Source organism: Trichosurus vulpecula, chromosome 1 (genome assembly GCF_011100635.1).
Source record: "Trichosurus vulpecula isolate mTriVul1 chromosome 1, mTriVul1.pri, whole genome shotgun sequence".
In the NCBI taxonomy this organism is placed as follows: domain Eukaryota; kingdom Metazoa; phylum Chordata; class Mammalia; order Diprotodontia; family Phalangeridae; genus Trichosurus; species Trichosurus vulpecula.
Genome location: NC_050573.1, coordinates 150742939 through 150770794, shown reverse-complemented (window position 1 = coordinate 150770794; position 27856 = coordinate 150742939). Strand labels below are relative to the sequence as shown.

The window sequence follows — 27856 nt, the reverse complement described above, 5'->3', positions numbered from 1 at the left end:
CTAGGAGAGAGCTAAGCATGTGTATAGGAATAAGGGAAAGTACCAATGAGGAAAGAGATTGCAAGGGAGAAAAGGGTTATGGTGTGGATGCAAATACCATCAGACTGGATGGCAGGAAACTTGTGTTCTAACATCTGTCTCTCTGTCACTTCCATGTGGCATAACTCTTCATCTCTCTGATTCTGTTTCCTCCTTTATAAAATGAGGGGGTTGAACTAGATTTCTAGTGTTTCTTCTATCTAGATGAATGTATGTATGGTGGGAAGGAGATCCTGGATGTGGCAGGAAGAGTGTGATCATGGTGGCAGGTAGAGGAGCCATGGCCAGCCCCTTCTTCTTCTGACCCAAGAGAGAAATGGGGATATGAAGAAGTTTTCATTATCTTCCTTCTAACTTTTTTTAGTTTATTCATTCCAGCATATATGGCTTTGCCTAAGATATTTGCAAACTTTTTTTGGGAGTGGGGATTTTAGAAGCCAAAGCAAAATCTTTTGTTTTGTTTCCTCAAAACATAAACCTTCTATATACATAGACTAGAATTCCCAGTAGGACAAAAGCTGAGTTTGCTTCAGCTCACTCCTTGATTTAAGCAGAAAAGAATGAAAATGACAAGATAAAAGACTTTATCTTTATTTGTGTGTGTGTGTGAAAGATAATCTGTTACCATGGATTATGAAGACAATAAATAAAAAGCCAACCACTGTTCTTCAAACAGTGTTCTAAAGTTTCCTTTGAAGACAGGGATTCCTGAATTCTAAATCACATTACTTTAGGATTGGGCTAGGTGGGCTTTTTTTTAAAGTAATTGTTGCTTAAGATTCTGAAGAATATAAAATAAACGAATTCAACAGCCTAAATTTAAGAAAGGGAACAATAATTTCATCTTTTGTGTATGAATTGAGGTCATTATATGTATTATGTAGTATAAGTTGTAGTCTTTTTCTATCAAATGGTCCTACAGTTGTTTGAAAGGATTTTAGATGTTTTTATGTCAATTGAATTATTTGTCTATTAGACATTTTAAAAAGATGAAAACTTTGAGTGTCTGCTTAAGTGAATGACTTTCATGCCCTGTCTTTAAGAATGCATGTATTTAGAATTCCAATTTTTTTAACTGTTAACAACCAAAGAGATCAACAAAGCTAAGCTTCAGTGGACTCAGCTGAATTGTGTGGATAAGTAAGGTCCTCTGCCATCCCCTCTTCTCTGTGCCAGACTGGGTTGTAGGAATGATCATTGGCCAAGGCTAACAGTTGAACACCAGGGAAGATTTCTAGGGACTCTTTGAACTTTGAATCTATGATCCTGTGATCCTTCTCCTCTGGCACTTACTTTTGGGAACCTGGAGCGAGAGAGAAAGGGAAGAAAAGAAGAGGAAGAATTAGGAGAAAGTGGAAGGAAAAAAAGGGAGGGAGGAGAGAAAGAAGGAAAAAGAATGGGGAAAAGAAGGGGGAGAGGAGAGGCATGAAGAAGTTGAAAGAGAAGAAGGAGAGAGAGGCGAAGAATGATAAGAAAGGGGGAGAAGGAGAAGGAAGGGGAGATGCTAAGATGCTCTGCTAGGCATTGGAGCTACTAAGATGAATTATAAGACCTCTTCCTTTGGGGACTTTGATTCAACTTGGAGATACTTGTACACAGAAAGATAAATAGAAGATCATTTTAGGAGGGAAGAACTAGCATCAGTGGCATTAGGGAAGGCTCCATTGAGGAAGTCACATCTGAACTGAACCTTGAAAGAAGAGGAGGTTTCTAAGAGGTAGAGATCATAGAGATGAGGAGATAGCACATTCCAGGCAAAGGGGACAACTTGTGTAATTGAATGAAGGTGGGGAACAGAATGTTGCATTTGGAGATTAGCTACAGTTCCAGTTTGACTGGAGCATGGAGTACATGAAGGGAGATAATATGGATTATGTCTCAGAGCCAGATTATATCAGGTTAATAGTATTTTATCCTCAAGGCATTTGGGGCCACTTAAGGCCTTTGAGCAGGACAGGATATATTTATTTTATTTTTATTTAATCTTAGCCTAAATAGAGTGATAGAGAGATACTTGATAAAAATATTAAGCTGCAGTATCAGTAAGGCAATAATGAAAACGTAGATGATAATTTTCAAAATGCCTATGTAGTTCTGTATCGCAAAGTGTACAAGACTCTCCACATGGAAGGCAGAAGAAGTAAACCATTTATTCAGACACCAGAGAACCGTATCCCATAACCAAATGCTCAGCTCCCATAGCCAGTCAGTCCACTTCATCATAACAGCAAGGAACCCAAAACATTCAATACAGAAAATCACAACATGGAGCCTCAACATCCCAAAACCTCTCCAACCCCCTGTTGGGTGTCTTCCCCAAAACAAACTCACAGTACAGCTAAGTCAGCCTGTTTAATTCTAACAATCATGAGGGTGGCCATTAGCAGCAGCCATAACTTTTCTCTCTCTCAGCATTTGCTGTGACATAACTTTCTTTTCTTGTCAGGAAGCTCCTCTCATGACATGTAGCTTAGGCTTCCTGTGATTTAAGCAGGTCACATGGCCTATTAATGACTGGGAAAGATCTTCAAATCTAATTGCTACTATAGCTGCAACATAACTATCAGTTATCAACTGAAAACAAAAAATAGTCTAAAAAGTATCAGTAAAGATATTCATGGCCAGAAAAAGAGAGGGACTAGGGCAGCTAGATGGCACAGTGAGTAGAACACTGGCCTTGGAGTCAGAAGGACCTGAGTTCAAATGTGGCCTCAGACACATGACACACTTACTAGCTGTGTGACCTTGGGCAAGTCACTTAACCCCAATTGCCCTGCCTTCCCCCCTCCAAAAAAAAAAAACCAAACAAAAAACAAAACAAAAAAAAAAAGAAAAGGAGAGGAACCTGCTTATGTGGGAAAAGATGGGTAAGAAAATAGATGGATGCATTTTATGTTAGTTCCTATATAGAAGACTTAGAAGATGATTCCTAGCTCATTGGTTGAATATCTTGTGGAAGACATGGACAGTAATCATACAGGATGATAAGGTTGTAATCTTCACCTTTGGAGGTAGTAACTCCATCAGCTAGGTGGTACTGTGGATAGAGTTTCAGACTTGGATCAGGATGACCAGAGGTAGAATCCTGCCTCAGATGCTTAACTAGCTGTGTGACCCTGGGCAAGTTACTTAACCCTGTTTGCCTCAGTTCCCTCATTTGTAAAATGAGCTTTCGGAGAAGCAAATGGCAAACTGCACTAGAATCTTCATCTAGAAAATCCCAAATGGAGTCAAGAAGAGTCGGACATGACTGAAACAACTGAACAACAATAATACCTCTACAGCGCCCACAATGTCAGAGCCACACATAACGCATAAGACAAGAGAGTCTGGATGTCCTCCTCCATTGTCCCCGTTGTCTTGGAGTTCTACCATCTATAGTTTCCATATACAGTCCTCCGTAGAAACTGATTAGTTGGTCATATTATTACCCCTTATCCACTTTACAAAAGAATGTTATTCACTGGTTTCTTAACTGTATGCCGCTTAAGAGTCAGGAAGCCCTGGGCTCAGATCTAGCCTCCAACACTTACTAGCTGGGTGACTGCAGGCAAGTCACAGAACTTCAGTTCCCTCATCTGTAAAATGAGATCACGGTAGCTCTTACCTATCAGGGTTGTTGTGAGCACCAGAGGAGATGACATGTGTAAAATGCTTTGCTAACCATAAATGCTGTACAAATGCCAGCTGTTGTCATTATTCCCCTTTATAAAAGTCAGTATACATCTCTTTATTAACTTTCTCCAAAATAGATGGATGAATGAGATAATCTACAAGGTCCCTTCTGTCTGGAAAATGTCTGATTATATGGCTCTAATCCCACCTTATAAAAATGTTGCAAGGAAGCTAATTAATGTTTGCAGAGTGCTTAGAGATTGTCTAGTGAGAAGATACTGATATGGTGGTAGGGATTTGGATGAATGGATAGTTGGTTTTTTTTTTTTTTTTGGTTCTGTAACAACTCATTTCACTCTCATGTTTTCAAGGATAAATTGCTGTCTGGTGATATATATTTTGATTGGATTATAAACTATCCCAAAGAAAAAGGGTCACTGAGGTGATGGTAAAGACTTGGAACCATTCATTCTACTAAGTTGGTCTAGTGAAAATAATCCTTGAGTTGAAGTCAGAAGACCTGAGACCGAGTCTGGTTTCTCGTAGCTGTGGTATGATAAGCTACTTAATCTGACCCTCAACTTCCTCATCTGTGAAATGGGGATATTGATACTTGTGCCTCTTACAGCAAAGGGTCATTGAAAGAGCAGCACTTTTATATGCTGTAAAACTCTATAAATGTTAATTATTATTAAGCTACCACTTTGAGGGCTTTAACAAAAAGCATATTCAGCTCTCGTAATGAGTCTTGTTTGCAGCATTTCTGGGGAGGCAACATGATATGGTTTGCCTGGGAGAAAAGACAGGTTCAAGTTGTAGCCCTCCCTCTTGATAGCTTTGTGATATCAAGCAAGGCAGTCAAACTGTCCTGATTCTCAGCTTCTTCTCAGCATATTGGATTTGATCATCCCTAAGATCCCTTCCATACCAAACACGTTGCAATCCTGTGAGTCAGGAAAGGCAGATATTTTTCTCCTTACCTAAAAATAACGCATGATGAGGTACTTATTACATACTTATTATTTGCCAGTTATCAAGAGCTTACGTGCTTTATCCATTTCCAAATGACGAGTTCATGGTTAGATCTGGTTGTAGGAGGTTGAGCCTAGTGCTCTTCCTACTGGACTGTGCCCTTCTGAGACCCAGCGTACCTTTGCTCTGGATCCTAGAAGAATGAACACTTCATGTTATAGGGGTGTCACTAGAATCAATAGCACTACTGCTCTGATGGCCTAGGGAACAGGACAACTCTTGAACATGTGTTGCCCGTAGTTTGTTGTCTATTTTTTGAATGAAAAAAATTTTTTTTCAATGAGGCAAAAAACCTGTTTGTTCCTCTTTCATCCCAATTCTCTTAATTGAGAAAGAAAGGAAAAACAAAATCTGTTACAAACATGTACAGTCAAACAAAACAAATGGCATTGGCCATGTCCAAATATATCTTTAATTCTGAACTCTGAGTCCTTTACCCCTCTATCAGGAGGTGGGTGTCATGCTTCATTATGAGGCCTCTGGAATCATGTTGATCCTTATGCTAACTGGAGTTCCTATTTTTTTCTAAGTTGTTTTTCTTTATTACATTGCCATATAAATTTTTCTCTTGGTTCTACTCACTTCACTCTGAATCAGTTCATGTAATTCTTCCCAGTTTTCACTGAAACCATCCCCTTCATCATTTCTTATTGCACATTAGTATTCCATCACATTTATATATCAAAACTAGTTTTGCCATTCCCCAATTGATGGCTACCCGTTGAGTTTCCAATTCTGTGCCACCACAGAAAGAGCTATAAATATTTTTGCACATCCTTAGGTTTCCCGCCCCCCCCCACCTTGGAACTAATCTCTCTCTTAATCTACCCTCTCTCTAGTTACTCCTTCTCACTTCTTCCCTTTTTCTCCTTTTCCCCTTTTGAATGAAATGTATTTCTTTTTTTAATTTAATTAGATTTTTTATTTTTAGTTTACAACACTTAGTTCTACATGTTCTTGAGTTTCAAATTTTCTTCCCTTTCCTCCCCTCCCCCCCAAGACAGCATGCACTCTGATATAGATTCTACATGAACCTTCGCATTACCCTTATTTATACAATAGTCAAGTTGCAAAGAATTATGACCAATGGAATGAATCATGAGAGAGAAGAAACAAAACCAAAAAAGAAGAGAAAAAAAAGAGAGCAAATAGTTTGCCTCAGTCTTCATTCAGACTCCACAGTTCTTTCTCTGGATGTAGCCAGCTCTCTCCATCGTGAGTCCTTTGGAGCTGTCTTTGAGCCTTGTATTGCTGAGGAGAGTCAAGTCAATCAAAGTTAGTCATCACAGAATCAGTATGTCTCTGGTTGTGTACAATGTTCTCCTTGTTCTGCTCCTCTCACTCAGCATCGTATCATGTAGGTCTTTCCAGGTTATTATGAAGTCTGTATCTTCCCCATTTCTTATAGCACAATAGTATTCCATTATATTCATATACCACAACTTGTTCAGCCATTCCCCAATTGATGAGCATCCCCTTGATTTCCAGTTCTTTGCCACCACAAAAAGAGCTGCTATAAATATTTTTGTACATACAGGTCCCTTTCTCACTTGTGTCATCTCTTTGGGATATAGCCCTAGGAGTGGTATTGCTGGGTCAAAGGGTATGCACATTTTTATAGCCCTTTGGGCATAGTTCCAAATTGCTCTCCAAAATGGCTGGATCTGTTCACAACTCCACTAACCATGTATTAATGTTCCAATTTTCCCACATCCTTTCCAGCATTTATCATTTTCCTGTTTTGTCATGTTAGCCAATCTGACAGGAGAGATGTGGTACCTAAGAGTTGTTTTGATTTGCATGTGAAATGTATTTATTTACCAAACTGTGTGTGTGTGTGTGTGTGTGTGTGTGTGTGTGTGTGTGTATGTTGGGGTGGAGGGGTGGAGAGAGAGAGAGAGAGAGAGAGAGAGAGAGAGAGAGAGAGAGAGAGAGAGTATATGTATATATGTGTGTGAATTCTTCCCTCCTTTGACCAGTTCAGGTGACAGTGAGGTTCAGCTGCTCCCCTCAGCCCTTCCTTGTTTGTTTGAATGTCTTGCACACCTTGATCTGTTGCCTATTTTTAAAGGTACTGCCAAGATCAGGCTACCTACTTGTGGTACTATTCCAGACATGCAGATGTATTTGTTAATGAGTGAAGAAATTATCTTCCTTTGCACTGATAATCAACTATTCAAAGGACTTTTGATTTTGGACTTACTAGTATGGAAACTTATCCACCAATCTTTCTGTGATTTAGTACAGAAGTCATAGGGGTTACCTGAAATAAACAGAGGTTAAGGCATTGTCTAGGGTCACTCAGCTAGTGTCAGAGGTAGGATTCAATCCCAGGTCTTTGTGTCTCCACTCTCAAGACTATCTTCTATGCCATTTTTCCTCTCCTCAGAATTGATAGCTGGCTGTTAAACTGATTTCATAGGCATACAGTAGAGGTATTTCTGAAGAGCTGGAGATCAGTTGTATTTTTTGTAAATCAGATCATACTGGAAATGTACTCTGGGAGTGTTTGGAGCACGTGATAAACACTTGTAGGCATGTAATAAATACTTATTCACGGACTGATTGACTAAAAAGCTTCCCATAGCTAATTTCTTTATAAAGTGAACAATTACCCTCTCATTTGCCTTTCATGTATGGTTTCCACTTCAGCAAACCTGTGCATCCAAAGTAAAATGACCTCATTCCCTAAAACACCATCTTCTCCCTATAGCTTGAGTGTCCTTTGTCCTAACCTTGATATTTCAGTCTGGAAGCCAATGGCTTTGTTCTGAGTTCTTTGTGGCATTTGTTAATGTGACAGTACCACACTGGATCTTTCTCCTTCTTAGGAAACTCTCCTCTGCTCTCTCTAGAAATGTAGTATGGTTGACTGACAGTGAGATTGTTTCCCACATGTGACTTTTTCTTCCTCCCTTAGGTTCTCACAGGACAGAAAGCCATCTGAAAGACAATGACTCCACTCATCTTCCTTTTCATGGGTGTGCTTCATCTTTTACCTTCATGCTCTGGGAGGGCTGTGTTTGAGGATGTTGGCCACTTGAAGACATTTGGAGAAATAAAGGAAGAAATAGCAGGATACCAAGATGTTGCTAAAGCCATTATAGATCTTGCTGTGTGTGGCAAAGCCCAAAACAGATCGTATGAGAGACTGGCACTTTTTGTTGACACTGTTGGACCTAGACTGAGTGGCTCCAAAAGCCTAGAAGAGGCTATCCAAATTATGTACCGAAACCTGGTAGATGATGGGTTGGAGAATGTTCATCTGGAACCTGTCAAAGTGCCCCACTGGGAAAGGGGGCGGGAGTCTGCTGTGATGCTAGAGCCCAGAAATCATTCAATGTCCATTTTAGGCCTTGGGAGCAGTGTTGGGACCCCTCCAGAAGGTATGTTCCCGCTCTCCTGAATAATTGTGTATGGCTTATTATAAAAACAAAACAAAATGCTGATGCCTCCCAAACAAATAGATGATGAAAAATATTGAGATTTGTTTAAAATCTTGAGCAGAGAAGGTGCGACAGGAAGTCGTTTCATATTCCCCAATTCCATTGAAGAAATACTGTAGATCCTTGGACAGCTGTCCTCATCATACCACTGTGTCAACTATTTCTAGGTTTTTGTTTTTGCCTTTTTCCTATCTTCTTCCTGCATTTATTTTCCACAATGAAGCTTTTGTTAATAATGATAATATTGATGATGATAATGATTAATGGATAACTTTTACATAATACACTGCAATTTTCAAAGCTCTTTCCATGATGTTCTTACTTCCAGATGAAGTCAGCTCCAGGAAGGCCTCTTTTTACTTGTGTGTTTTTATCCCCCAGTGCTTAGCATGGTCCCTGTAGGCAATTAATAAATAATTGTTAATTGCTTGATATATTGGGTTAATAAATGCTTGTTAGTTTATTGATTGATGATCTCATTTGATCCTCAAAACAATGTTGTAAAGTCAACATGCCATTAATAGTCATCCAGCATTTATTAGGATCAGACGTACAGGTGTTATTATTCCATTTTGGAGGCAAAGAAGCTGAGGTACAGAGTATGTAAGTTACTTGTGGAAGTGGTAGCCATGGGAATTGAATGCAGATCTTGACTCCAAATCTGATCCTTTTTATAGTACCCACAGTTACCTTTTGATAACAAGAAGTTTATTTCTTTCTTATTTTAATCTGTTTCATTGATTATCTTTGTCTTTGCTTTATAGTCAGTTAGACATGACTTTAGTTATTGAGGTACCTACATTTGGTTGTATACATAATGTGGTTCGTGACATATGAAAACTTTTGAGTTATCAATTACAATCTTTTTAGACTTATAACTAATGGAAGATCAAGAAGGATATAACTAATTCTAGGTAAATTTGATATACATAATTTCTTAATAATAGACATAATAAAGTAAATGGTTAGATTAGAGGAACTAATTGGCTTTATGTAACCTGAAGCCTTAAACTTCCGGAATTTTCAGGCTGGAACATGTAACTCTTGTAGCAGATGATACTGTAAAACATGAAGATTAGGAATCCCCTATAAACTAATCAGAAGCTGTCATTTGACTTGGGAACATTTATTGTCTCTCATATGGTGCAGATACTGTAAAACATGAAGATTAGGAATCTCTTATAAACTAGTCAGAAGCTGTCATTTGACTTGGGAACATTTATTGTCTCATATGGTTCAGATAGAGGGCCTATGAAAATGAATGCTTTCCCACGAGTTTCTTAAGACTACTTTGACCCATCTTCTCGTTTTTGTGGGGCTGAAAATAGGTCCACATTTAGCAAGCAACTAGATTTAATTCAGTCCAATAAACATTTAATGCCTACTCTATGCAAGGGAGCATGCTTGGTCCTGGAAATATGAAGATAAATAGTAATTGCTCTTGACCACTAGGCGTCCATAATTTAGAGCTCTGGGGGGTTGGGGCAGGTGGGTTGTGGAGATGAAACTGAACCAGGTTTGGAAACAGCCTTTAAAAGACTCTGAGATACTACATACTGATTTGAAGACTTGCCACAGAACTGAATGTTACTTTGCATTCTTGCTCTAGTCCTAGTGATTTGTGCACGATGAATTCTGCTTCAGGTCTTTTCCTTCACTCAGTGCTAAAAGGACAGTTTGGAGAAAGAATACATATACACATCAATTGACTATACTTAATATATAGAGAACTCTGGTTTCTGAGGAACTCGTGTCAACTGAAATGTCCTTGGTTTAAATCTGTTTGAGCCAATCACTCACGTTACATGTTACATCAAGTCAGCGTATGTTTATTAAGGGCCTGGTATCAACCCTCATTTATAGAACAGTTTAAGATTTGCAAAATTCTTTCTTTATAAGCACCCTTTGGGATTGGTTGTGCCAGCATTTTTATTCCCATTTTTCAGGTAAGAAAGCTGAGGCCCTGAGGGATTGTTAATTTCTTGACCTATGATCACTTAGCTAATAAATAACAAAGGAGAGATTTGAGCCTATATGTCCGGACTCTATGTTTGCATTCTGTCCACAATGCCAGGCCACTTCTCATGTGCTACACAAAAATAAGTAAATTAACACATGCATAAACATATATGCACATGTGTACATATGTGTATATATTTAGTATTAATACTATCAATTGCAGAGCAGGTATCGAACTGATCTTTATCAGTAGAAGTTCGTTCTTTGGAGTTTCTTAGCACCAATGAAATCAAAGGTTCAGGCCAAAAAAGTTGTTTGCCTATGTACACACACACACACACACACACACCAGTTGGAGTTTTGTTACCTTTTGGACTTCTTCATAACTTCCAGAGAGCTCTGACAAGTTGGGGAGAATACCTGTATGAGATATTGGCAGAGAATCTGCTCATTTGGAGTGGGAGAAAGAGATCTAATTTAAATGAAGGTCTTAGAAGATGCTTTCTCATTCAGAAATATCTTCCCTGGATATTCTGATTTCATAGACACTGATTTCTTCTGCTATGAATTTTTGCCATATAATCTCACCTGGGCCCTTACTGTTGCTCAGCTCTTAGTCTGTCACTTGTAGCTTTTTGTGTTTTATCACATTCTCTGTCATGTCAATTCAATTCAGGTAGCTAGATGGTACCGAGGCAACTAGGTGACACAAGAGATAGAGCTCTGGGTCTGCAGTCAGGAAGATCTGAGTTCAAATCTAGCCCCCACACTTAGTTGTAGTGTGACCCTGGGCAAGTCACTTAACGTCTCTCTTCCTCAATTTCCTCAAATGTAAAAAAACTGCTTTGCAGGGTTGTTGTGAGGATCAAATGAGATAATATTTGTAAAGGGCTTAGTACAATGCCTGGCACATAGTAGGCACTATACAAATGCTTTTTCCCTTTCCCAGATCAATAGATGTTGATTAAATGCCTCCTCAGTACAAAACAGTGTGATTGCTGTATGTGGGACTGGCAGTCCAGAGAGTAATTAGGAGGCCATTGCAATAATCCAGGCAAGAAGCGATGGGGGTGTGAACTAGGAATGGTGGTTATGGGAGTGAGTAAAAGGGGTGAGAGAGGACTTGAGTCAAGAATAACCAGGGGATAACGAGCCTATGTGAATGGAACAATGGTCTTGACACCAACATGAATAAGAAAACTTGGAGAGGTAGGTTTTGGAAAAACATGGTCAGTTTCATTTTTGGATATGTTGAGTTTGAGATGCTTTGGGACATTCTAATGGAAATGTCCAGCAATAAGTTGGAATTAAAGAAAAACTAGGGCCATACGTGTGGATTTGGAAGTCATCTCAATAGAGATGATAATTGAACACATAGGATCAATCATGATTGTTTTGCCACAAGGCAGAGGGTAGATAGAGATAAGAGTCTAGTACAAAGTTTTGGGAAGGTACCCAAATAAACTGGCAGATGCAAAGTGATGGTCCAACAAGAGACTGAGAAAGAATTGTCTGTTTGGTAGGAGGAGAACCAGGAGAAGGGGATTGTTGGCAGTGTCAGAAGCTACAAAGTACTGAAGTAGAATAAGAATTTAGAAAAAAACATTGGATTTGGAAGTTAAATTATAGGTAATCTTGGAGAGAGAAATTTTAGTCAATAGGTTGTGTTAGAAGACAGTAAGGGTGGGGAAGAGGAAAGGAAGGTAGTAGATAATTCTCTAAATCTACCTCAAGGCTTTCATGTCTAGACCCCTCCCTAGTTTTAAAAGATAACCATATTTCTTACTTTGGAGGGAGGGGTAAACAGAAGGATAGAAGGTAAGTTAATAATAGCTAAATCAAGCTGTTGTCCTTCATCAAACTTAAAAATTTTATGGACCTGTTATTAAATCTGGGCTCCACAGATAAGGAAAGCCTTCTTTCAGTTATTTCACTTTCTTACATTCTGTCCATTCTAGTCTCTAAATCTGCTAAACTATTCTGTCCATTATTTTCTCACAACAATATAGCTATAGAACTGAGTTCCTTTGCCTGCATTTTCAAAACTTTTCCTTCTGAGGTGCTACCTAATTTACCTATAGGTCTCTTCCTTCATTTAATTAGTTATTTGCACCTTTGTTCTACTTGTGGCAAATACTAAATTTATATTTTCTAGTGGAGTTTAACTGCCAAGAAGCCTCTTCTTCTTTCAGTATCTAATTGCAATGGCAACAGAGGTGGCCCATGGGGTCTGTCACCTCTAACAATACTTTGCCTTTGGGATCCTGCTACAGGTGGGAAGTGAGGGAGCTGCTCTTCAGATGAGATTCCTAAATGCCAGATGTTACTGTCTTCATCCATGATTGTAAAGATACTGTACAGATACTAAATGCACCTACTTTTTATGGTAAATGCTTCCCTGTTATTCTATCTACCTTTCCCCAGGAGTTCTTAGAATGTGACTATGTGATCTCAGTGTGTTATTATGTGACTGCTCTTCTTCTTGCCTCTCACATTTTTCTTCTTAATTCCCCTCATTTCTTTTTTTTCCTTTTCTACCAATAAGCAATAAACACCTATGACCTGTGCCCCCTTATTGCTAGTGCCTTCCCATGGAGATTGCCTCCAATTTACCTTGTACATATATATGATATATGTGTACTTGTTTGCATGTTATCTCCTTTAGAATATAATTTCCTTGAGGGCAGGGACTGTTTTTGCCTTTTTTTGTCTACCCATCACTTGGTATAGTGTCTGATACATAGTAGGTGCTTAGCAAATTCTTGTTGACTATGTGCTAGGCATTCATTGTGTTTGTGTTTGTCCTTTGTTTTCTAAGAGGACCATGACATCAGGGAAATGATACCATGACTTGCAGTTGACTTTGATTTGAGTGAGGGAGGTCTGTGCAAGGTCACCAGCCTCACATTCTGCTCCAGAGCCATCTGAGTCCAGTAGCCAGATATTCACCAGGCTGACTGGAGATGGCCCATAATGCATTGGGAGACCCTTGCCCTTTTATGCTGAGATCTTTTCAGGTTCTCACTTTGAGTGAGGTAATGCCCATTCAGTGAATAGGCCTCTTTAAGAAGTTAATCAAGGGATGGCCCCTTTAATCAAAACTCAAAAAAAAAAAAAAAAGAAATCAAACTGGAAGGGGAAGACCCTCAGGGTTCCTGGCCAAAAGAGAAACAGTTACTATTTAGTATTTCCATTCAGTCTGTGCTAGGAGGGCAGGGATCTATTGTCCAGTCTATGAGCTCCAGAATGAATTGGTTTTAAAGCTTGGTTTTTGGGAAAGAAATCTAGCCAGTAAACCCAAAGTTAAGGAGGCAGCCTTCAGCCATTGAAATGTACCTTCCTTTGGGCAGAGGAGGGAGAGGTTGAGGGAGAGGGAGAGGGGGAGCAGAGACAAAAATGAAACAGTACTTGCCCTCAAGGAGCTTGTAGTCTATATGAGGAAAGACTCTCAAAGCATCCAAAGGAGAGCAACCAGAATGGTGATGGGCTTCAAATGGGTTGAAGGAATTGTGAATGTCTAACCCAGAGGAGAGAAGATTCAAAGTAAGACATAATAGGTGTTCTGAAGAACATGAAAGACTCTTATATATAAAAGGTACTTATACTAATTCTATTTGGCCTAGAATTTAGAACAATGGGTGGAAATTTCAAAGGGGGAAAGGTTCGATGTAAGGGAAAACTTCTTCACAGTGATAGCTATTGCAAGTAGAATGGATTGCTTTCCCCCTCTTTGGACAACACGTTCCAGAAAAGGTTTGGTGACCATCCATAAGATATGTACCTCTTTTCTAGGTATAAGTTCTCCTAGATGGCTGCTGACAGCCATCTTCATCACCTTCTAGGAAGATCACGTCTGGGTATTTCTCATGAAACACATGAAAGAAAAGCTTGATCCTTTTCATGATCCATATCATGTAGCTGAGAAGCCAACTCTTTCTAATTTTTCATCAATGGCTTTCAGTTGTGAGTCCAAGTTTTCTTTCTTTCTATCTGTTTCTTGATTTTTTTTTCATGAGGTAGAGCTGTGTGTTGGGGAGCATGGGTGGTGAATGGGTGACCAGTGAGTGAGAATCTGGCCAGCCTGAATTCTTCCATCTGTGGAAAATGCAAGAATTTCTACCTCTCCTCATTTCCACTGTGTTCCATTTCCTGCTTCTTTTGATATTTTGACAGTTTAAGGAAGTTGAGATACCTTCATAATTCCATAATTGGATGCCAAACATGTCACTGGGAAGAGAGGTGACTGTCCTCAACCCCATCACCATTGTCTTTTACCTCTCTTCCCTCAAACTCACTCCATCAGTGAAGACCAGCAACTGATGACTTATCCTGGGTCACTATATATCAGAGGCAGGCCTTGAATATATGTCTTCCTAACTTCTACACCATCTTCTACTCTCTCTACCACATTTCTTCTCCTCACCACCTCATACTGTATGCTTAATCTTTGAATAGAGACAGATAGAGGGATAGGACTTAGAAGAGTGGCTATATCTGTGGTTTCATTGATGTTCAGAACTCCTGGATGGCCATACTCCCTTCATCTATCCAAGCCAGCACCCCAACACCTTCTCTTCAACTTACTGTTGGAGCACTGCTTTCCCTTCTTACCTCTAACTCTTGGCTTCTCTGTCTTCCTTCGAGTCCCAACTAACATCTCACTTTCTACAGGAAGCCTTTCCTGATCTCTCTTAATTCTAGTGCCTTTCCTCTGTTGGTTATTTCCAATATATTCTGTCTGTAGCTTGGTTGTTTGTGAATTGTCTCACTCATTAGACTGTGAGCTTCTTGAGTGGGGCCTGTCTTGTTGCCTTTCTTTATCTCCCCAGCACCTAGCATAGTGCCTGGCACATAGTGGGTGCTTAATAAATGCCTATTGCCTTACTGACTGACCTGCCCAGGGGTTCACCCAGGACACACAAGATACGTCAGAGGTGGGACCTGGAATTAGGCTATTCTCCATCTCTTTATATACATCACAACATTCTCCACTTAACCTATCTTATGTATTTTTTAACATTTGTCCAGTTGCTCCTATCTGGTGTCTTCTTAGGTTCCTTGATCCTGTAGGTTTCTCTGCTTTAGTTAATGTTGCATAGCAACTAGTAGGGTTAGGCCCTTAAAATGAATTTATTTCTAGTTACCATATTACTATCGATTAAGTTTTTTGATGTTCTCTTGTGTAGAAGTTTTTCTTTTGAATGTACAGTTGTGGATCATGGTCAGAATTTCCTGTGCAAGATAGTGTAGATTCTGCCTCTGCAATATTTGTTGCATCCATCCCAACTTTCCTTTCCCACTGTTTCCGCTCACACTCAAGATCTCTGGAGACTCAGTGTTGTTTTGATGGGATTCTGTATAGTGTTAACAATACCAATTCACTAAAGGCTCCTTGTCCTCTCCAGAGAAGCTGAATGCACTGTATTCTTGTGACTCCTTCTAGTGCACCCAGGGTACTCTTTCTCTTGGATAATTACATGTAAATTGCTTAGTAGAACTTGTACTGTGAAATTGAAACTTTTGGCCAAGGAAAACATTTGGAAGATTTATGATCCCAATTTGTCTTTTAAAGCAGATGAGTCGAGAGGCGTTAGATCAAACAATGCTCAAGTACACAGGGTGTTCTAGGCCTACTTGACAAGCCAGATGGTAATAAATCACTAGGGTCAGATGTCACTTACCCAGGAGTTTTGAAGAAGCTCAAAGGTGAAATTGTGGAACAGTTGGCTAAAATGTTGGGTCGAATTTGTTGAATCAGCTAATAGATGAATGAATTAGCCGTAGATTGTGACTGGTAAATTTCTCTTCTCTCTCAGACAAACTGGTATATTCTATAACAAAAAGTAAGATCAATGATCACTTAAATGATGATAAGCTATCATGTTAAAGCTTCATGGTTTCCTGCCCGGCTAATCTGCTAGAATTCTTCAAGGGGGGCAAATAAACACGAGGGACTTAATGTACTCTGCCTTTCAAAAAAGATACTGTCTTTGTTAAGATATATGTGGTTTGCAGTACTTGTGGACTGTTCACCTCTGGAAAGGAGTAAGGTTTTGGAAGATTTTTTTTTAATTCAAACTCACAATTTTATTGGTGTGAGGAACCTTTTGGGGAGGTCAGCAACTCCTCTGTAACATACTGTCATAGAGTGCTCTCTGGGTCACTGGGATGTTGTGTGAGGTCTGATCACAAAGCCACTGTATATCAGAGGGAGTACTTGAAGTTAGAGCTTCCTGACCCCTGCCTCCATACATGGTGCCACACTGCTTCTGAAGGGTGGAGAGCAGCAGTTCTAAAGCTTTTTGGTCTCAGGACTGTTTTATACTTTTATTGAAGACTGCAAATAGCTTTTGTTTGTATGGATTGTATCAATTGATATCACTTTAGAAATTAAAGCTGATACAATTTTAAAATACTCATCAATTCATCTGAAAATAATAATAAAACTATAACATGTTAACATAAATCACATTTTACCTTCCAAAATCCATATTTTCTTTTTTTTAAAGCAATTTATTAATGAATCTGGTGTGGTATGTCCTAATGTTTCTTTTTTTTTTTTTTTGGTTTTGTTTTTGGTTTTTTGGCAGGGCAATTGGGGCTAAGTGACTTGCCCAAGGTCACACAGCTAGTACATGTGTCAAGTGTCTGAGGCTGGATTTGAACTCAGGTCCTCCTGACTCCACGGCTGGTGCTCTACTCACTGTGCCACCTAGCTGCCCCCAAAATCCATATTTTAAAGCAAAAAAAACTCTAGTGAGAAGAAGTGTTGTCTTACATGTTTTTGCTAATCTCTTTAATGTCTATTTTAATAAAAGACACCTGGATTCTCATATCTGCTTTTGCATTCAGTGTTTCAATATGTTGTTTTGGTTGGAGTGTGTGGAAAAAATCTAGCAAATCACATAGATACATAATTGGAAGTCAGAAGAGCATTTAATAAGCAATAAAATCTTAGTATTATTAGGAAAATGGTTTTGGTCTCATGGACCCTGAAAAATATCTTGGGGACTCTAATGGTTCTTGGACCACACTTTGAGAACCACTGATACAGAGAATACAAAATCCCTTTGTGTTTATTTTTTGTTGATTATTAAGAAACAAAATATCTTTTAATTCCATAGAGCAAAATATTCCCTTAAAGGCTCTCATCTATAAGATTTCTCCCGTGTGTGTTAAGATCAGACAAGATTTCTTAATTTGGGTAACTACAAATGTAACTGATCAATGTTCCTCTAATTAGCATTATCCTGTGCGGCATAAAACAGGAAAAATATACATTCGCTAAAGTTATTCAGGTGGAAGAGGCATTTCCTATAGCTAGCAACTTCTCTGGATGCTCCTGCTGGTGGATGCCATAATGCTGATTTTAGTGACAGCCTTAGTAGATTGGGCCTCCTCAGTCGGATCTACAAGTCCTACAAAGAGATGGATCAAATAATCAGTAGTCAATACATTTTTATTAAGTGCCTACTTTGTGTTAGACTGTGTGCTAGGTGCTGGGAATACATATCTGAAAAAGAAAAATAGTCCTTGGCCTCAAGGAGCTTACAATCTAATGGGAAAAGAGAACACACAAAATGAAGGTGAAAGGAGGAGGAAAAGGAGGTGGGGAAGGTGTATTGGTCAGGAGGCATGGAAGAGATGTTAAAGAAGTCCAAAATTAGTACAACCAGGTGGGAATTGAGGAGAAGTCTGTCCTTAAATGGAGGTTGAGGAGTTCATGGCTTCTCCCTCCACTCAGAAGGACAGAGTGTGAGTACCAAGGCTGATTGGATCCTACAGGATGATGAGATTTCCTAGTGATGAGGTTCCTGGGGAAATGATGGAGAAGTGAAAAACAGGTGCAGCAGGATGGGAAACCAGGACATAACAATCTATGCAAGAAAACCAGATGGATGAAACATACCTTTTGCACAGACTGTGATGTGCAATGAGATGCTAAATCTATCGAGTTAATCCACCAGTTCACATGTCTTGGACGTGCACTGTGGAGCAACAGTGAACTGGGCCCAGAATCAAATAGAAGTAATTGAGTTGGCTGTGTTGCACTTGGAAAATTGCTCAGTTCTTTTCTTTAGCCATCTGAGATTATACCCTGACAGAAAAACTCTTATTTTTTGAATACCAGTATTTTCCTATTGATCTCCTGGTCAAATCAAGCAGTCGATACCCCAGTATTTATTAAGCACCTTACTCTATGCCAAGCTCTAGGGACAAAAACAAAAATGAAACAGCCTCAAGGAATGTCATTGCTGTTAATCGTGGAGCATTGTGGTCTCTGAAGATTGAAAGTTGAATGTGATCCAACAGGGAGTAAAGGGGCCTGTGGTGGTCGTAAATGAGTTAAGCAAATAATGGTGATGATGATCTGTATTTAAGAGACAGTATAAAAGATATTGTCTCGAAAAAATGTAAGCTCAGAATGGGAGATGGGATGGAGGAGCAATAGATTTTTTTTTTAACAAAAGGACAAGAAGGAAAGGAGCATTTATTAAGTACCTACTACGTGCTGGATACTCTGATAAGCACTTTATAAGTATTATCTCCTTTGATCCTTACAACTACCCTGGGAGATAGATGCTATTATTATCCCCCCTCCCCTTTTTTACAGTTGAGGAAACTGAGGCTGACATTAAGTTACTTGCCTAGAATCACACAGCTAGTAGGTCTGTATGTTTGGATTTGAACTCAGGTCTTCCTCACTCTAGGCCCACTGCTGTATGCACTGCAGCACTTTGCTGGTATCTTGCTAGATGGGTTGGTAACTAGTAAATGTTAGAAGATTTAGAGGAATGCTTCATCTTTGGAGTGTAGATTCTCTGTGGAGGACTCGTGAAAGGACATGGAAAATCACAAAGGATGAGAAAGGTGTTGTGAGTTGGGGTGTGAATGGTGAAGGGAATAACTATGTTAGTGAGATCATGGAACCCTTCAAACAAAAAAGGGAGGAGGAGAGGTGGCAATTCATGAAGGAGAATGGCACCAGTAAAGTCTGAAGATGTGAAAACACATGTCATGTGTAGGGGCTGTTGAGAATACTTGCTTGACTAGAGGGGAGGATATACATGAGAAATTAAGTCAGAGGAAGAGACGGATTAGTAAGGTGTTAAGTTTTGATAGGCTTTGAATGTCGAAATGAAGACTCCAGTCTTGATATTATGGCAAATGGAGAGAGCTAGTGGAGTTTCATAAATGGGAATGACACAATGAAAGTTTTGTTATATAAAGATTAATTTAGTGACTGTATGAAGGTTTGATTATAAGGAGACTAATTAAGAATCTATTGTGTTCATATTAATGTGAAAGGATATCAGTCTAGACTGTTCTAAGAGCAGTGGGAAAAAATAGGCTATACTTATTTCTTTAAAATTATTTATTTATTTTAAACATTCATTAAAAATGTGTTCCAAATTCTCTTCCTTCCATCCCTCCCACACCCATTGAGAAGGCAAGAAATATGATATCAATTATACATGTGAAATTATACAAAATATATTTCTATATTAGCTAAGTTGCCCCCAAAAAGGCAAGAAAAATAAAGAAAGTACAAAACTTATGCTTCAGTCTGCATTCAGACTCTATCAGTTCTTTGGAGGTTGACAGAATTTTTCATCATCAGTCCTTTGGAAATGTCTTGGATTATTGTATTACTAAAAATGGCCAAGTCATTCACAGTTGATCATCGTTACAATATTGCTGTAACTGTTTACAGTGTTCTCCTGATTCTGTTCACTTCATTTTCAATTGCTTCATGTAAGTCTTCCCAGGTTTTTCTGAAACCATCTTGCTTGTCATTTCTCATAGCGCAGCATTTCAGTATTCAATTTTTAGAGTATTTTAGAGTATAATCATATACCACATCTAGTTCAACCATCCTCCAATTGGTGGGCATCCCCTCAATTTCTAGTCCTTTGCCACCACAAAAAGAGCTGCTATAAATATTTTTTACATACGAATCCTTTTCCTTTTTCATTTGATCTCTTTGGGATACAGTGGTGGTATTGCTGGATCAAAGGTATGCACAGTTTTATAGCTCTTTGGTCATAGTTCCAAATTATTCTCTAGAATGATTGGACCAGTTCACAATTCCACCAACAGTGCATCAGTGTCCCTATTTTTCTACATCCCTGCTGACATTTGTCATTTTCCTTTTCTGTCATAATAGCCAATCTGATAGGTGTGAGTTGGTATTTTAGAGTTGTTTTAATTTGTGTTTTTCTAATCAATAGTGATTTAAAGGATTTTTTCATATGATTATAGATAGCTTTGATTTCTTTTGAAAACTGCCTTTTATATCCTTTGACAATTTATCAATTGGGGAATGACTAATATTTTTAAAATTTGATGTAGTTCTCTATATATTTGAGAAATGAGGTATTTATAAGAGAAACTTGCTGTCAAAATTTCCCTCCAATTTCCTGCTCTCCTTCTAATCTTGGCTGCATTGGTTTTGTTTGTACAAAGTCTTTTTAATTTAATGTAATCAAAATTGTCCATTTTACTTGCTGTAAATCCTCTCTTTCTCTTGTTTGGTCAGAGATTGTTCCCTTATCCATGGATCTGACAGGTTAAATTTTCTATACTAATTTGCTTATGATATCACCCTTTATGAGTAAGTCATGTACCTGTTTTGACCTTATCTTGGTTTATGGTGTGAGATGTTGGTCTATCCCTACTTTCTGTCGAATTGCTTTCCAGTTTTCCCGTCAATTTTTGTCAGATACTGAGTTCTTATCCCAAAAGTTTGGATCTTTGAGTTTATTAAACACTAGATTACTATGGTCATTTACTTCTGTGTATTACGTACCTAATCTATTCCACTGATCCATCACACTATTTCTTAGTCGGTACCAGCTCGTTTTCATGATTATGGCTTTATAATACAGTTTGAGATCTGGTACTTCTAAGTCTACCTTCCTTCACATTTTTTCATAGATTCCCTTGATATTCTTGACATTTTGTTATTCTAGATTAATTTTGTTATTATTTTCTCTATCTTGTATAAAATAATTTTTGGTAGCTTCATATGGCACTGAATAAGCAAATTAATTTAGTAGAATTATCATTTTTTATTACAGTGGCTCCATGAGCAATTAATATTTCTCCAATTGTTTTTATCTGCCATTATTTGTGTGAAAAGTGTTTGGTAATTGTATTCATATAGTCCTTGAATTTGTCTTGGCAGCTAGACTCCCAAGAATTTTTTATTGCCTGCAGTTATTTTAAATGAAATTTCTCTTTCTGTCTCTTGCTGCTAGACTTTGTTGGTCACATATAGAAATCTTGTTGATTTATATGGGTTCATTTTATATCCTGCAACTTTGCTGAAGTTGTTAATTGTTTCAGCTCATTTTTTTAAGTTGATTCTCTAGGTCATCAGACTTATTGGGATATAATCAGACAAAGCAGCTCCTAATAATTGCTTTAATTTCATGCTCATTGATGGTGTAATTCATTTTTGTTGCTGATGTTTTCTTCTTTCAACAAATTAACCAATGGTTTATCTATTTTGTTGGGTTCTTCATAAAAGCAGTTCCTAGTTCTGTTTATTAGTTCAATAGTTTCCTTATTTTCAGTTTTATTAATCTTTCCTTTGATTTTCAGGATTTTCAATTTGATGTTCAATTGGGGATTTTTAATGTGTTTTTTCTAGTTTTTTAAAAATTATATGTCCAATTCATTGATCTGTTGTTTTTTTTTTATTGATGTGAGCTTTTAGAGATATAAATTTTCCCCCAAGAACTGTTTTGGCTGTATCTCATAAATTTTGGGATGTTTTCTCATTGTTGTCATTCTCTTTAATGAAATTCTTTATTGTTTCTATGATTTGTTCTTTGACCCACTCATTCTTTAGGATTAGATTATTTAATTTCCAATTGATTTCTATTCTATGTTTCAACAGCTCTTTATTGAATGCAATTTTTATTGAATTATGGTCTGAAAAGAATACATTTGTTTGTGAGTTTTTTATGCTTCGATACATGGTCAGTTTTTTTGAAGGTGACATGTATAGCTGAGATAAAGGTATGCTCCTTTCTATTTCCATTCACTTTTCTCCAGAGGTCTGTCATATCTAACTCTTCTAAAATTCTATTCATCTTCTCAGTGTCTTTCTTATTTATTTTATGGTTAAATATATCTATATTTAAGGGGAAAGTTGAGGTCCCCCACTGCTATAGTTTTACTGTTTATTTCTTCTTGTAACTCATTTCACTTTTCCTTTGATAATTTAGATGCTATGCTATTTGGTGCATATATGTTTTGTACTGATATTACCTTATTGGCCTTGGTTTTTGTTGTTCGGTCATTACAGTCATGTTCTATTCTTCATGACCCCATTTCAGATTTTCTTGGTGTAAGATGCTGAAGTGGTTTTCCACTTCCTTCTACAGTTCATTTTAAAGATGAGGAAATTGAAGCAAACAGGGTTAAGTGACTTGCCCAGGGTTATGCAGCTAGTGAGAATCTGAGGCCAAATTTGAACTCAGGAAGATGAGTCATGATTTCAGGTCTGGCACTCTATCCACTGTACCACCAAATTGCCTTTCTGAGTAGAAAGAGTCAAAGATGACTCCAGGTGAAGTTAAATATGTACTGTGGGGAAAATAAGTACAAAAGTGAAACTCCTCCTATCCTTGGTTATCTCCAAGGACAGAAATGTGAATTTGATAAATGAAGTTGGCATAAGAGAGAAGATGAGTGCAGTGGTCATTATATTGAATTCGAGGTCATGATGTGACATAGAAGAAGAAATGTCTTGAAGACATTTGGAGATGTGGGTCTGGAGGTTGATTCAGAAGTTCAGGCTTGTATATTGTCATCATGGAGGTTAAAGGAGACAGTCCAGAGAAAAGAAATTATCAAGGTGATAGGATAGATTATTATTAATAATAGTAATAATAGCTAACCTTTATATAGCACTTTAAGGTTTGCAAAACTTTTTTCCCATATATTATCTCATTTGATCCTCAACAAGTCTGTGAGTTAGGTTCTAATATTATCCCTATTTTACAGATTAAAAAATTGAAAGTGTCACACAAGTGGCAAGTGTCTAAAGCAGGATTTGAACTGATTCCAAGTACTTTGTTCACTATGCTGACAAAATGTCTTTAAAAAATTAGTCCTCATTTCTCTGATAGAATTTTAGAAAGTTCTTAAAATTATGAAGGATCTGGATAAAATGGATGATCTTAACCAAATCTTTGAATGCCAGAAGTATGGTTCATCCCTTGAAAAGAGGAAGTGGTAAACTCATAGCAAATTAAAAAAAAGTTATTCTACACAATGGCTAGCATACTTATAGACCTCTTTACTTTGAGAAGCCTAAAGACATATATGAGTTCAAGAAAGGTTTAGTAAGTTCATGGAGGTAAAATCCATAGCAGATTATTAAGAGGATCCAGGGTTGTTCATAGCATAACCTTTTAAACTTTTGAGATTTATTCAGCAATTCAACAAACACTTATTAAGGCTATGAAGAACAAACATAGTTTCTACAAAATGTCATTTGATGCTTCTACCAGAGCCACAATACTGAGCTTTATGGACCACTGATCTGAAACTTTTCCCAGATGGCTAACTTGTGTTTCTTGAAGAAGCAGGATTCTGTCTGGGTTAATAATAGGTAATATTTATATAGCACTTTTAGTTTGACCAAACATTTCACATGTTCTCCTCTGAGCCTTGCCTCGACCCTGTGAGGTAAATGCTATAGCTATTATCTTTCTCATTTTATAGATAAGGAACCTAGGCTCAGACTGACTTGTCTATGATTATCTAGCTAGTACTTTTCAGAGGCACAATTCAAATCCAGAAGTCTCAAGGCTCAGAGTCCAGCACTGATAAAAGAATTCAATTGGATTCAGTAAATATTTGTCAAGTGTCTGCAATGTGCCAGGCACTGTGCTAAGTGCTAGGGATACAAATAAGAAAAAGAAAGAGCTTACAATATAATAGGAGAAGATAGTACACAAAAGAAAAGTGGAAAGGGGTGGGGAGAATGACATGGGAGTGGGGTACCTGCAGAGGCATCTTATTTTGTGGAGCTAAAACCAAGCAGAAGGGGCAGCTAGGTGGCACAGTGGATAGAGTGCTTTACTCATCTCCCTGAGTTCAAATCTGGCCGCAGACACTTACTAACTGTGTGACCTGGGGCAAATAACTTAACCCTGTTTCCCTCATTTTCCTCATCTGCAAAATGAGCTGGAGAAGGAAATGGCAAACCTCTCCAGTTTTTTTTTTTTTTGCCAAGAAAACCGCAAATAGGGTCAAGAAGAGTCAGATACAACTTAAAAATGACTGAACAACAACAACAAACAACCATGCAGAACTGCAGATGGAGAGTAGAGAAAACTGGAGATCCAATCCCTACCCTCTATAAAGCAAAGTTTTGGGAAGAGTTTAGTGTTCCACCCTCCAGCTCTCCAACCAGAAGGGAAAGGAGGCTGAGGGAGGTGGGAAAGTTCAGAGTAACCAAGGCTGAGTTAGCATGGAGATGAGATGCTGTGAAGAATGTTATAAAGATATATATTTTTAAGGAAGTTAGGGATTCCAAGAGGCATTAGTGAGGTAGGAGTTCATTGTAGGCATAGGGGACAGCCTGGGCAAGGGAACAGAGGAAAGAAATGAAGTATTATATGTAAAGAACAACAACGTCAGTTTGTCTGGAATGAAGAATATATAAAAGGTTATAATATGATAGGGCTGGAAAGGTAGATTGGAGTTAGGTTGTGTAGGACCTTAAATGCCACCTCCCCAAAAGAGTTTACATTTGAGCCTACAGGTAATAGGCTGCTTATTGAGCAAAGGAATGTCTTGGTTGGAGTTGTGCTTTCGGAATATCACATTACTACTACTGTAGTACAGAGAGCCTGGAGGGCACTCTTGTGTTTTTATCTTTACTAAGATTATATGTCAACTTTTCTAACATTACTCATTGTGGGACCATTGCAACCAAATGTGATATGGAAGGATCACTGTCCTTGTAGTGAGGAGATCTCAATTCTTTCTCCTTGGTCTGCCAGTAAAAATTTTTGTGACCATGGGCTGTAGTTCACCTCTCTGGGCCTTGGTTTCTTCATCTGTAAAATGAGAAAGTTGAATTAGATCATTGCTACGGTCCTTTTTCAGCTCTAAAGTTCCATCATTCTATAAAATGATGACAAGCATCGCAGTTATCTTCCTTCTTCCCCCTCTCAAATTAGCTGTTAAAGAGTCTGCCCTGCTTGAATCTGGGCAGAACGTTTCAGGGATCTGACTCTTGAGGTTATAAATAAGGGTTTATTGAACCCCTATTGTGTGCAGTGCACTGTGTAGACTTCTGATTGTGTTCTTAATCCCTACTAATGAAGTCATATTTCTGGTGTTTTCATGGGACTTTAAAATATTTTTATTTGAATTGTTCTGTGACTGCTAGAGGTTCTCTAGCAAAGGTTCTAATTTATTTATTTTTTTCCATTTCTTAACCCAACAAACAAAACCTCAGCACCATAATCTGGTGATATCTTGTAATCACCCAGACAGGAGTTAAAACTTCCCTGCCCCACAGCCTTCCCAAGTGATGCTGTTGCTGACCTCATCACCTACTAATGCTGCTGTCTTCCTTACTTTGGCATTCTGTGATCATCTATCCATGTCTGGCCTATTATCATCCTAATGGTTATAAAACTAACGTATCTTTTAACTGAAGTACTAATTGCTTGCAAAATGCCTCTTTATTCAGGCCATCCTATTATTGCTGTCCTTCTAACATAACTTGTGAGTGTACAGTAGGAATTTACCGCATTTAATTTAGAGAAATACACATGGAGAATGTTTAATTATTTGACTGAAAGAAAGGTCCTTTGGCTCTCTTTTTCATTTTCCCAATCCATGGAGCAGAATATTTCCACTCTGTCTATAGTAGCTCTCACCATTATCATTGTCATCATCACCTCAAAAACAACCCCAACTCATCTTGATTCAATTCAGCAAGCCCCTCTGCAATATGTGTGAGGCACCATTATAGGTGCTGGGGATATAATGAAAGAAAATGTAATATTAGATCAACTAATCAGTAAACATTTATTAAGTGCTCACTGTATGCCAGGTACTGTGCTAAGAACTGGGGTACAAAAAAGGCACAGTTCCCTCTCTTAAGGAACTTGTTTTCTTCCAACCTACGCAAACATACAAAGTAAATAAAAAGTAATTTGGGAGCATCAAGGACATTACCACAATTCCTTGTAAATAGTAGATGATTTAGGTATGTTTATTTAATTGAATTTAAAAGGTATTTTTTTAAAGAATCGTTTTTTGGTGGAGGTGTAAACACGGCTGAAAAACTGTTAAATTAGAATTGTTCATATATGGATATTGCACAATTGTGTTATCCATTAAAACTCGTAACTATTGCGTTTGTGGTTGTTGAGTCCTTTCAGTTAAGTCTGACTCTTCATGACCCCATTTGGGGTTTCCTTGCTAGAGATACTGGAGTACTGATTTGTCATTTTTTTTCTCCAGCTCATTTTATGAATGAGGAACTGAGGCAAACAGGGTGAAGTGACTTGCCCAGGGTCACATAGCTAGTAAATGTCTGAAGCCAGATCTGAACTCATGAAGATGTCTTCCGGATTCCAGGCCCAGTGTTTCATCCAATGTGCCACCTAGCTTCCCTATTGTATGCTTATTTTAAAAGTTTATTTATTATTTATTTAAAAGTTAATGCTTCCATAGTAATTATCAGCCATTGGTAAGAATTATATGGACTTATAATGTTTGTCTTTTGATGTCAGTAATTACATTGAGGACCTATGATTTTTTGTAGGACCTTTTGGTCTATCATGTATAGACTTACAGACCTGATGGAGGCTCAGAGATTCAGTGATTTGCTCATAGAGAAGGAAAGGAAATAAGTATTTACATAGCACCTACTGTGTGCCAGAGATGACGTATGAACTCAGATCTTAGGATCATAGGTATGGAGCTAGAAGGGACCTTAAAATTCATCTAGCCTGACTGTCTCAATTAACAGATGAGGAAACTTAGGCCAAGGTAGTATATGGCAGAGCTAGGATTAGGGTTCTTGTCCTCTGATTCCTAATCCAGTGCTTTTCCCACTGTGCCACAATTCCAAGCCTAGCACTCACTTTACTACAAGGCCTTTGGTTAGGTTAATGATGACAATTATTTAAAATGTATCTGATAGGTAAGATGTCCACTCCATCTTGACTTCCTCACATATGTGGCATTCCTCCAGCCCTGTCTCCTGACAACATATGACTCCTGTGCCTCTTTTTGGTTTTCCTTCTATAAAGTTTATCCCACTAAAGAAGCCCAACTTCTCAATGTTGTTTCTGAGGCCAAAAGATTCAGCTAACTGTCCTGCTTTCAGTACTGATAGAGAGCTATTCCCAGTATCCCTCTTTTATTCTCTTATTCATTCAACAAATATTTATTGACTGAGTACTGTACCCTATTTTCATTCCAAAATGATGAAAAAAATAGACCATAGTTGCTGCTGTGGCCTTTTGTGCTTGAGTTTTAAAAACAGTCTGATTCTTTAATTTTTACCATGTTGAAATGAAACTGTTTTTTTTATCAGGAAATGAAGGCCTGATTTTTCTCCCATGCTGTAATTTATATTTTGTGAGGATGTTGCAACTCAAAACTCTTGTTCTTGCCAAAGTTTTTATAGAAGGAAAGTTATGAAACTTTTGGAATCCAATTGTATTTTCATGCCTTGAAACCTCAAACCCTCGTGCAAGTTTGGAACTGGGCCTTAC

The 27856-nt window shown here is 38.1% G+C and overlaps 1 protein-coding gene across 1 annotated transcript in view; it reads left to right on the top strand.

The window, feature by feature from the left end:
* Positions 1–27856, top strand: part of CPQ (carboxypeptidase Q) — a 642525-nt gene that overhangs the window by 120793 nt on the left and 493876 nt on the right. The window contains exon 2 of the mRNA XM_036741920.1: positions 7607–8072. Within this exon, the coding sequence (XP_036597815.1) occupies positions 7640–8072 (433 nt within the window). The 5' untranslated portion in view covers positions 7607–7639. The remainder of the gene's footprint in view (positions 1–7606; positions 8073–27856) is intronic.